The sequence below is a fragment of the Trichechus manatus genome, unplaced genomic scaffold (assembly GCF_000243295.1).
Source record: "Trichechus manatus latirostris isolate Lorelei unplaced genomic scaffold, TriManLat1.0 scaffold00181, whole genome shotgun sequence".
Taxonomy (NCBI): domain Eukaryota; kingdom Metazoa; phylum Chordata; class Mammalia; order Sirenia; family Trichechidae; genus Trichechus; species Trichechus manatus.
Window position 1 is genome coordinate 2,941,668 of NW_004444117.1, and position 12,204 is coordinate 2,953,871.

Here is a 12,204-nt window from a genome sequence, read left to right on the forward strand (position 1 = left end):
CAAAACAAAACAAAACAGAAAGCTAGGACACAGTAAGCAAACATAAAATAAATAAATATAATAACTTATTGATGGCTCAGAGACAACAGTCAACATCAAATTGCATAAAGAGGCAGACCATGATGGCTTCAGTAAGCTCCCAAAATAAAGAATCTAGAAATTTTCTGGAGGAAGAAAATTTCTTGGAATTACCTGAGGCAGAATACAAAAGATTAATATATAGAACTTTTCAAGAGATCAGGAAGGAAATTACGTAAAACGGAGAACACACAATAGAGGAACTTAAAAAGATTAGAGAAGAGCATAATGACATTTAACAGGCTGTAAGAATCCACAGAGAGACAGCAATCAGAAACCCACAAGATTAACAATAAAATTTCAGAATTAGACAACTCAATAGAAAATTATAGAAGCAGAATTGAGGCAACAGAAGTCAGAATTAGTGAGACTAAAGATAAAGCACTTGATACCAACTTATTTGAGGAAAAATCAGATAAAAGGATTTAAAAAAATGAAGAAACCCTAAGAATTATGTGGGACTCTATCTAGAGGAATAACCTACGAATGATTGGAGTACCAGAACAGGGGGGATAACAGAAAATACAGAGAATTGTTGAAGATTTGTTGGCAGAAAACTTACCTGATACCGTGAAAGATGAGAAGATACCTATCCAACATGCTCATTGAACCCCACATAAGGTAGATTCCAAAAGAAAGTCACCAAGATATAATCAAACTTGCCAAAACCAAAGAAAAAGAATTTTAAGAGCAGCTAGGGATAAACGAAAAGTCATCTACAAAGGAGAGTCAGTAAGAATAAGCTCAGACTACTCAGCAGAAACCATGCAGAGAACCTAAAAAACGTCCATGCTCCCTGACCCAGTGATTATGAAAGAAGAAAAAAGGCACAGAGATGCTAATCAAAGTGTTATAAACAAGAGCAAATATTATTTATCATAGCAAAAATTTGGAAACAACCTAAACACCCCATAATAAGGGAATAAATATTGGCACATCCACTAATTGAAATATTCTGTAGAACTTTTTAAAAACGAAGGTCACTGAAGACTACAAAGCAACATAGGAGAATAATATAAGTGAAAACTTTAGGATGCAAAAAAGTACTTTGAGCACTTCTCTGCCAGCCTTTTCACTAGGCACTGGGGACAAAGAACAACCAGATGTGATCCCCACTCTCTGGAAGCTCACAGTCTGGTAGAAAGGGAAAGTGGAAATTCAGGTACTCCACAACAGCATCCCTCCCCTATCGGAGGTATGCCCAGTGCTGTGGGAACCAAGGGGAGGAAACACGAAGGAGGTGAAGTTCAAACTAAGTTCAGAAGGAGGAGTTCTCCAAGCAGACAGAAGAAAAAGTCCTCACAGAGTACTGTAATGTTTGTACTCATGCCTGTCTCCACCCTTACAAGAGGGACAGGCTTATTCATTTTTGTGTTCCCTGTAGCTTCCAGAAAAGTACGTGTCATGCAATGGCATCAGTGTTTGTTGAACAAATGACTAGTGAGCAAATAAATGGAGCCCCTTAAGTTACACAGAACCACTCACTCCCAGCCTAGGCTTGAGACAGATGCTTCTGGCTTACCTGCAGACTCACGTTTTCAGCCTGCTGATGACCTGCACTTTCTTCTTCACTGGCATTTACAGGTTCTTCCAGAGACCTTAGGGAAAGATTGTACACATGTTCTTTGTAAAACAACCAGGAAAGATGGAAGAACTTGATAATGGCTATCAAGACTGTTTTGGGGAATCTTAGGAATTCTGCTGTTTTGAAGTGATTCCATAATCTTCTAGCAGTTGAGAAGGCCTGGGCCGGAGGAACTGTTTGTTTCCTTGGACTGAGGCTGGGAAAGCCCTATGTCAATAGGAAATAAACACAAGCAGAAAATGAAGATTCTCTAGCCAGAGACCAAAGTTTGCATTCTCGCTTTGCCAGTGACTAGCTGCGTGTATATGACTTTGGACACACCACTTAACCCTCCTGTATTTCAGTTTCCTCATCCACAATGGTGATAAGACTGCATGAGTGACCGTGAAATGAGGTAATATATGTGGGCATACATTGCTCTGGGCCTGGTACACCGAGAGTAATGTCAGCTGAGCATTCCTGCCATCCACGGTGGAGATGTCCCCATCAGACAGGGTCATAAAAGACTCTTTACAATTGCTCGACCACTACCCGAGAGCAGAAGGAATGTTACTAAGCTTGATTTGTCACAGTGATTCATCTGGCCTGCTAGGGGACGACAGTAGGGCTCTTTGACCAAATACAGCAGACAGCAAGGGGCCAGAGCCTCTATGGTCTTGAGTGGGGCTGGGGGGCCAGTGGAAATATTTATGATGTGAAGACTGAGGTTAGGACCAAAGGCCACATCCATCCATGTCATACAGGGCTGTTACAGCACATGATCAAACTGGCCCTCTTTCTAGGGAAGCATAAGAACCCCAAACTCCACCATATGTGGGCACCACTACCTCAGTTTCTTTATCTATAAAAAGTAGTATGTCTTTCAGTTCTTATCTCTTCAAATATTACCTTTGCCCCATTCTCTCTTGCCGGAACTCTTCTCTGTATCCTCCCTGTCTCTCAACTTTCCCCTCAGATTTTCCTCCTTTTTCTTTCTGTGCTGCATTGTGAATAATTTCTTCAGATTTACCTTCCATTTCACTAATTCTCTCTTCAACTGTGTTTAATCTGTTTAACTTTTCTATTGGATTTTTAATTTCAATGATTACATTTTTCATTTTTATAGATTCTTTTTCAAATCTGATTGGCTATTTTTCCCAGTCCCTTGCTCCTTATATTATCATCCCCTTCTTTTATTTCATTAAATATATTAAACATACAGTATTATATATTCTGAAGTCTATGTCAGTCTGACTTTTCTGTCTGTTGTTTTTGCTGTCTTTTGCTCATACTGACTTGTTTCTTTGAGTGTTTAATGATTTTTAACACTGAGCTTATGCTCCTTGGAAATTTATCTGTGGGATACTTTGAGGCCTGTGTAGAAGATTTGTTGTTCTATAGAGGAACTGCATTTGTTGCCTACAAAAAAAACCAAACCCACTGCTATCGAGTTGATTCTGACTCACAGCGACCCTGTAGGGTTTGCAAGGCTGTAAAACTTTACAGAAGCAGACTGCCACATCTTTTGCCAGCGGAGCTGCTAGTGGTTTTGAACTGCTGACCTTTCAGTTAGTAGTTGAGCATTTTAACCACTGTGCCACCAGGGCTCCTTGCATTTGCCACCTAGGACAATTTAAAAATAAATTCTTGGCTTAAGGCTTCTCACACAGGACTTGCAAAAAGCTGAAAAACCATGTGACAGCTCCCTTTTGCTTACAAAGTCTTGGAGAGATATTTTCCCCTCTCCAGTCACTGCCAAGGTTGAGACAGGTGAGCTCCCTGCTGTGGGTGGGTGTATTTCTAGTTTGTTTGTACACTGAGGGTATAGTCCTTCGGGGACTTGGCTTTGGGGGGGGCGCTCCTACTAGACTTCCCACACTAAATGGGCCCTAGGCTTCGTCTCTTGTCTCCGGCACCCCTCACTGTTATCCACGTGGAAGCTCCAGAACACCAGGCTTCAATTACCCCAGCAGCTCAAGTGCTCACTCTGGATTTTGGCTCTTGCTTCATTTTCACCTTTGAGGGTTACATACTTTCTTACCAGCTCATCAGTGCATTAAAAAAATTGTACCCAGTATTTTTGTTATTTTCAGTGGGAGGATTATTCAGGGTATCTAATCTGCCATATTGTAAGACATGGAAATCTAAGAGATTTCTCCATTGTATACTTCCAGGATCCACTCAAGAAGAAAACAGGGCAAGAGAACCTTACCCCTCTCAAACAACTGTACCTGAGTAACATCTCTGAAATCTGTCCCTGCAGCAGATTTAATTTTTGGACATGGCGTCTACAGTCAGCACCAGAGCCCTCACCGTAATCCTGAGAGACAAAAAAGTACATTAAAAATACATGAAAAGTGTTGGAAGAATGCTGGGAAGTAACCGTTAGAGATGCACTTCAGGGAGGATAAAGCTGTGCTCTGCAAGGCCCCACGACACCTGAAACACCACAGGAATCCTAATGACTGCTATTTCTAGACTGATTTACAAATGAACACTCTCAGGAACTAATAGTTTAGGTCTATCTGGCTATCCTACTAGCACCCTGAACTCTACTTATCAAAGCCACACTCAACCCAAAGCCCTACATAAAATCATTAATGAGCACAAATAAGAAGTTCACAAGTAACACAAATTGCCAATAAACATGATGATACTCCTTACTGATAATCAAAGAAATATAAAATAAAATGAGATACTATTTTTCACTTAGCAGTCACTCATTTGTTCAATAAATATTACTAAGCACTTATTATGTACTAGGCCCTGGTCTAGGAACTGGACAAAGTCACTGGACATAAAAACTACAGCAGTGGACAAAAATCACTGTTCTGATGGAGCTCACATTCTAGTGAGAGGAGACAGACAGTAAACAAGAAGTAAAACATACAGCCTATCGGATGGGAATAAGCACTACTGAGAAAGGTATAAGGTAATGAAAGGGGTGGGTAGGGTGGGGGAAAGCGTGTACAATTTTATGTAGGGTGTTCAAGGAATGTATCACTGAGAAGGTGACATTTGATCAAAAACTAGAAAGTCATGAGACAGCAAGCCATGTCGCTAGTGGGGGGCAAAGTGCCCCAGCAGAAGAAATGAGGGCAAAGACCCTGAGCCTGGCCTTTTGGAAACATAGTGGGAAGGCCAGCAGAGCTGGAGTTGAGTGGCCTGGGCTGGAAAATGGTAGTAGCTGAAGTTTGAGAGTGGAGGCCCGACTGGAGGCAGGGCCAGAGTCATGGGTGTGCAACCTGCTCTGCTGTCTTGAAATTCTTAATAATTTTATCTTTGAACTTGCATTTTGTGGGGTCTGATGGGCCAAGGGAACGTGACTATGAGCAGAGGAAACACACACACACAAACTGCATGTCCCCGTTATTTGTCGCCCCGTTCACAGACAACATTATCGATGTTCCACGGGCAACAGAATTCCAGTGGGCTCTCAATGCCTAAGAGTTTAGTGAGGCCCAGAGTATAAGGTGTATTATATCTACGAGTGAGTAAGTGGAGGGCGCTGATAGCCCCGAGAGGCTATGTTTTCACTTCAACCAGAACTTGCTTCGAAGGCCAAAAGAAGGCAATGGAATTCTGAGAAATATGAATGATGTGGAACCCTTACTTGTGTTACTTCCCTGTATTAGCCAACCACTTATGTGGACAGTGATGACAGAAGGAAAGGGAAAGATAGGGCAACCCCGAGTTCCTTTTCCTTTAAACCGAAGGTAAAGTGTGGATGGAATGCGTGTGTATCAAGAGGTGAAACAAGAGCAGGTAAGTTAGTTTCGTGCAGTGTTTCCCCTCTCCTGGTAAGAATGAAATACATATGCATGCAGGAGCTGCAAAATACAAATTGGGTAATTTCAATGATTCCACATATGCATTAAATGCTCTTATATTTGCATTTAAAACTGGCAATGCACAATGTAAAAATGAATGGTAAAATTCATGCTATTAATTTAGAATGTTAGGTTTTCTTTACTTGTTGTTAGGGGCTGTCAAGTCAATTGTGACTCAAAGCGACCCCACGTGACACGTGACACAGTAGAACTACCCCCCTAGGATTTTCTAAGCTGTAATCTTTAGGGGAGCAGATTGCCAGGTCATTCTCCCATGAAGCCACTGGATGGGTTCAAACTGCCAACCTTTCTTTACTTGGGAAGACATTAAATAACAAATAAAAAACACCATGACAAGTTGAGACAGAGACCACAGAAGAAGGGAAAAAGCTCTCTATTTCTGCACCTTTAGGAGCACTTTTTTCCTGCTTTTTGACAAGGGGCCCCAGATTTTCATTCTACACTGGGCTCTGCAAAAAATGAAGTCACCAGCCCTGTCTGCTCTGAGATGGGAGGCCCTGGAAGGCTCAGTCTGTCAGTCTGGGAGTGACATGATCCAGTGGATGTTTAACAGGATCCCTCCACTGCTGTGTGGAGGAGAGACAATATGACAGGAACAGGGAGACCGGCCAGGAGGCTGCTGCAAACACCAAGGCAGGAGGAGGCTGGCTCAAGTCATGTAGTTAACAGTAGAGGTGTAAGCAGTGGGCCTATTCTGGATCTATTTTAAAGGCAGAGCTGATTGAATCTGCTGATGGATTCGATGAAGAGGACTTGTTACAGACTGAATTGTGCCCCCCCACCCCAAATATGTGTTGGAGTCCTGACCCCTATACCTATGGATGTGAACTTATTTGGTATAGGGATGTCCTGAACCTAATCATTTCTGAGTGACAGAAAGAGTAGCAGAGACAAGCAAGCACAAACGGGGGAAGACAGATGCTATCTGATGACAACGGAGGCAGACAAATCTACAAGCCCAGGAACTCCAAGGACTGCTGGCTACCAGAAGCTGAAATAGACAAAGACGGATCTTTCCCTAGAGCCACACCTTGAATTCAGACTTCTAGCATCCTCAACTATCAGACAATAAATTTTTGTTTTTTAAAGCCACCCACTTGTGATATTTCTGTTACGGCAGCACTAGCAAGAAGGAGCCCTGGTGGCACAGTGGTTAAGAGCTGCTAACTAAAAGGTTGGTGGTTGGAACTTACCAGCTGCTCTGCAGGAGAAAGTTGTGTGTCTCTGCTTCTGTAAAGATTACAGCCTTGGAAACCCTGTGGGGCAGTTTTATTCTGTCCTATAGGGTTGCTGTGAGTCAGAATTGACTCAATGGTACACAACAACAACAACAGCACTAGCAAACTATGACAGGAGCCAAGGATGGCTTAAAGGTTTTTAGCCCAAATAACAAGAAAGATGGATTTGCCATTTAAGAGATGGGAAGACTGTGGGAAGAGCAGGTGTGTGGGGTTAGCTCAGGGGCTTCTGTTTTGGACATACCAAGTCAGAGATGCTGATTACACATCCAAGTAGAGAGCCCGGTGGGAGGTAGTGTACACAATTTCAGGGGGTAAGTCTGGGATCCAAGACAGAAATTTAGAGTTGTCAGAAGATCTTACGTCAGATAACTAAGGTAGTGAGTATAGACAGAGAAGATGTTTACAGATGGAATTATAGGGCATTCTAATGTTTAGCAATTGGGGTTAAACTAGCAAAGAGGATTAAGAAACAATAGCTGGGGGATAGGAGGAAAACCAGGAGGGTAGGGTGACCAGAAGCCCAAGTAAAGAAAGCGTTAACTGTGTCAAATGTTTCCAATAAGTCAAGTCCCTTCAGGACTGAGAACTGGCTGCTGTTTTTAGCAGCCGGGAGATTGCTGACTTTGACATGAGCATGTTTAATGGAGTGGTGGGGAGTGAAATCTTGTTTGGAGCAAGTTCAAGTGGGAATGGGAGGAGGGGACTGCAGAGGTGAGTGGCAAGCCCTCAAAGGCTCTCAGCCAAGGATGGCACCTGGTGTTGGGGGTGCTCCCCCTGTACGGAGAGGGCTGCTGGCTGGACACTACGGCTCATTCTCCCCTGATTTGGGCACCAACTAGCCGACATTTCCCAGGCTTCCTTGTGGTCAGGGGTGGCCGTGAGACTAGGTTCTTTCCAATGGAATGTAAGCTCTGGCCAGGCCTAGCCCCTGGAAGCCCTTCAGGCATGCTCCTCCATGCTCTTGCCCCTTCAGTGGCGGAAGCAGATGGAGACAAGCCTCAGGGATAACAGGACCTCCAGACTGCAGGAGCCTGGGTCCCCAAATGACCACCCCAAGTATGGACAGCCTCCCAGGACCACTATAAGAGCAAGAGATAAAACTAATGCTGGGTTAGGCACTATAGTGTTGTTGTGTATTTGTTACTGCAGCCTAGTCAACCGTAAGGCATATACTGCTGCACACAGATGGGGGAAATGAGAGGAAGGTGATGCCATCCTTAAGGAGATCTGGAAAGACATACTGACATCAAAGCTATGCACACCCTAAGCAGTAGTCACTAAGTGGGGTGCCTGCCTACCTGATCAGTCAGTCCCCTGTCTTTAGAGGCCCAATCTCAGGGCGGGCCTCAGCAGTGATGCTTTTGACTGATGTCTGACTGCCCTTGCTTCTACCCCACCCCAGTGGACTGGACACAAGGCAGACTGAGTCAGCCTGGGTCAGTCAGATCACTTCTTCTAAGAGTTCATAAGTGGGACTTAGCTATTCTAGTTGGTTTGAAATGAGATTTTACGAACTGTGAGCAGAGCATGTAACTGTGAACTGTCTGGGAAGAAAGAGGAAGGGAAGGAAAGAAGGGAAGAAACAGGAAGAAAACGTAGGGAGAAATTGGGGGGGGGGCAGGTGGGGGAAAAGGTAGTGCCTTCCCAGATCTTAAAGCCAGTCCTCTAAGGGGTCAGGGACAAAGTTCCTCCTTTGGATGCCCTAACATGCCCCAGTACTCTGCCAGTACATATTTTTACTTTGCTGATGCCATTCTCAAGTGTTTTTTTTCCCCTCTCTCTATTATTTGAAACTAAAAGAACCTTGATGGAAAGCTATTCTCTAACACAACAATTTAACTTTTGAGAATTTATCCTAAGGAAATAACTGGTTACGTGAACAAAGAGGTATTTATAAGAAGCTTCATTGCAGAGCTGTTTCTAACAGTGAAAACTAAAAACAAACTAAATGCCACCAATGGGGGAATGACTATTTATTCAACAAATAATGACTGAGCACTTACTATGTGCCAGGCGCTGTGCTAGTTGCTAAGGATACATCAGCAAACAAACCAGGCCATGCCTCTGCCCTCATGAAACTTAGTCTAACTGAGAGAGAGGGACAGTGTTCATAGAAACTCAGTAATCCACATCCGACTAGGAGAATGAGAAGAGCCACGCAAAGCCCCAACAAAAAGCACAAAGGCCCCGTGGGGGAGCAGATCTGGATTGTTCCAAGGTCAGAAAGAAAGCAACTGTGGCTGAAGGACGAGGGCAATGATGAGATGACTTGGAGAGGACACAAGTGATGGCTCATGTGACTGAGCAGTCTGATAAAGCAAAGGACGTGGGGCAGTTTGTGGTATCGAGAATGTCAGGGAGGTGAGCATGGATGGGCTTGAAGAGATGTCCACGAGGTGAGGTGAGAAAAGCAGGCAAAGAAAAGCATTTACAACGTGCTCCTCAAATCTGCAGACTCCCTGTGTCCCTCCCGACTGCCTCTGCCTCCTGACCTCACTCCCACACTCGCATCACCACCAACCCTCTCCCTACCCCCCATGGATCAGATCCCGTTGTCTTCTGACAGCCCCCTGCACGTTTGCTTCATTGCGCTCAGTCTGGTTTTAAATTATATACATGCAGGCATGTGTGTTAGTTTCTCTTCTCCTCCCGTAACAGCAGATCTGTGAGGGCAAGAACGACAACTTTCACGGCCAAGGTTTCCCCTGTGCCAGGCTCCTAGACAGTACTCAACACATACTTGCTGAGTGAACAAACAAATGAAGGCACCTGTTCAGACTCTGCTCTGTCATTTCACTTTCCGAAGGAACAGAAACCTAGGCAGCAAGAGCTCCGTGTCTAGTGAACTTTGTGTAAGAAGAAATGACCCACTTGTGGAATACAGGGACTCCATGAGAAACACCTTCTGCGGCACTGGGTCTCGCCTGCTGTCTGCACTGGGTATTAGGCGCCCTGTTTCTCAGAACTCACCCGCAAAAAGGACTGCTTCTCACCACAAGCTTTGCATGTCCACTTGAGACTCTTTTTCACCTACAATAAAATTTTAGAAATACAGCTCATTTAATTATTTAAAACAGGGTGGAACTGGGGCAGAAATAATAAAAAAGATATCAATGGAAAAGAAAGAGTCCAGAAACAAACTGACACATAAATTAAAATTTGGTGTATTACGAAGGTGGCATTTTAAGAGTGAGAAAGAACAGACTAATACGTGGCACTGGGAAAACTTGCTATACGTATGAAACAAAATCAGGTTAGATTTCGGCCACTAATTTCTAGAACATGTTCTAGGAATTGAAGATAAATTGAAATCAGTTACATTTAAAAAATATTATACATAATCCAGTGTATGTTTTCATGGTCATTTACAACCCTATGAAAAAGTGATTTGGAACAAACAAACAAACAAAAAAAGTTAATTAAATTCCTAACACATAAGTTTGATTCTTGATAAACTCACCTAGATGGGTTCACCCTTAACACAATAAAATGTCTTGAACTCAGCTCTAAAGCAGGAGAATCACTACAAGCATTCTCATGAAAGCCAAGAACAAGCCAACCTAAAAACCTGCTGCCAGGGAGTCAATTCTGACTCATAGCAACCCTGTAGGACAGAGAACTGCCCCATAGGGTTTCCAAGGAGCAGCTGGTGGATTCCAACTGCTGACCTTTTGGTTAGCAGACATAGCTCTTAACTATTGTGTCACCAGGGCTCCAAGAACAAGTCAAGGACCTCCCTTATTATTAACCATTTTTTTCTGGATATACTAGCCAATGGAATTAGAAAAGAGGAAGTAATAATAAGAGATATAAAAATTGGAAAGGAGGAAAAAGAACTATCATTATTTACAGATAATATGATTTCTTTTTACCTGAAAACCCAAGAGAATCAAATGAAAAACTATTAAAAGCAGTCAGATAATCTAATACAGTGGCTGGATAAAAAAATAATTAATATACCTCTTATGGATTGAATTGAAATGTGTGTCAACTGTGCTAGGGCATGATTCCCAGTATTGTGTAGTTGCCCTCCATTTTGTAGTCTGATGTAATTATCCTATGTGTTATAAATCCTAACCAATAATGGGAGCCCTGGTGGCGCAGTGGTTAAGAGCATGGCTGCTAACCAAAAGGTTGGCAGTTCAAATCCACCAGTTACTCCTTGGAAACCTTATGGGGCAGTGTTTCTCTGTCCTATAGGGTCACTACAAGCCAGAATCGACTGGAAGGCAACGAGTTTTAAAGTTTTATGATGTTAATGAAGGCAGGATTAGAGGCAGTTTTGTTAATGAGGCAGGACACAATTTACAGGATGAGGTTGTATCTTGAGTCAATTTCTTTTGAGATATAAAAGGGAGAAGTGAGCAGAGAGGAGAGGACCCTCATTACCACCAACCAAGAAGAGCCAGGAGCGGTGTTCTTTGGATCTGGGGTCCCTGTGCTGAGAAGCTCCTAGACAAGGGGATCCTAACACAAATACCATCAGGTTTCGGGGGAGAACTACCCAAAGAGACTCTAAGAACAAGCAGCATCTACTAAAAATTTAAGTGGGTATATTCTATGACATAGCATTTGTACTCCTCAGCATCTACCTTAAAAAAACTAGATAAATGCTATGTATTTTCTATGGGTATATTTGCAAGTAAGAAATGCATTTAAAAAAAGAGGATTGGAAAGACACACAGTAACTGGTAACTGGCTATCTCTGGGGAGCTGGAGAGAGATAATATGGTGTAAGAGGATCTTTTCAACTGCACACCCCTGGCTCTGCCATTTATTAGATGCAGAAACCATTTGATTTCTCTGGATTTCAGTTTTCTTATACCTGTAAAATGGGAATAATGCCTAACTCATAAGTTGTTGAAATTAGGTGAGATGTGTGAAACTGTCTGGTGCAAAGGAGACTTGCAACTAAATTAACTTACTTTTTCTTTTTGGGTTTCAAATCACTTTTTCATACAGTTGTAAATGACCACAAGAACATACACTAGATTATGTATGTGTAATTTTTTTAAATGTGATTTCCATTTATATCCAATTCCTAGAACACAGCCCAAAAAAAAAAGGAAGTAAAGTTTCTGAGCCCTTAAAATGTTGTTGTGGAGTTAATTCTGACTCACAGAGACCCTACAGGACAGGATAGAACTGCCCCGCCCCATAGAGCTTCCTAGGCTGTAATTTTTTTTTTGGGCAAATGTGATGCAAAGATCTCTTTATTTTTTTAATTGTACTTTAGATGAAGGTTTACGGAATAGTTTCTCATTAAATAGTCAGTATACATACTGTTTTATGACATTGGTTAACAACCCGACGACATGTCAACACTCTCCCTTCTCAACCTTGGAGGACCTTTCTTTTGGTGAAAATATACATAGCCAAAGTTACACCATTTCAAAAGTTTCTACATGTACAATTCAGTGACATCGATTACATTCTTCCAGTTGTGCTGCTATTTTCACTAACCTTTTCC

At 42.6% G+C, this 12,204-nt stretch overlaps 1 protein-coding gene across 1 annotated transcript in view; it reads right to left on the reverse strand.

Moving 5' to 3' along the window:
- Nucleotides 1-12,204, reverse strand: part of MRNIP (MRN complex interacting protein) — a 22,446-nt gene that overhangs the window by 4,499 nt on the left and 5,743 nt on the right. The window contains exons 2-4 of the mRNA XM_004387184.2: nucleotides 9,705-9,764; nucleotides 3,874-3,962; nucleotides 1,601-1,676 (exon numbers count right to left, since the gene is read on the reverse strand). Coding sequence (XP_004387241.1) covers nucleotides 1,601-1,676; nucleotides 3,874-3,962; nucleotides 9,705-9,764 — 225 coding nt within the window. The remainder of the gene's footprint in view (nucleotides 1-1,600; nucleotides 1,677-3,873; nucleotides 3,963-9,704; nucleotides 9,765-12,204) is intronic.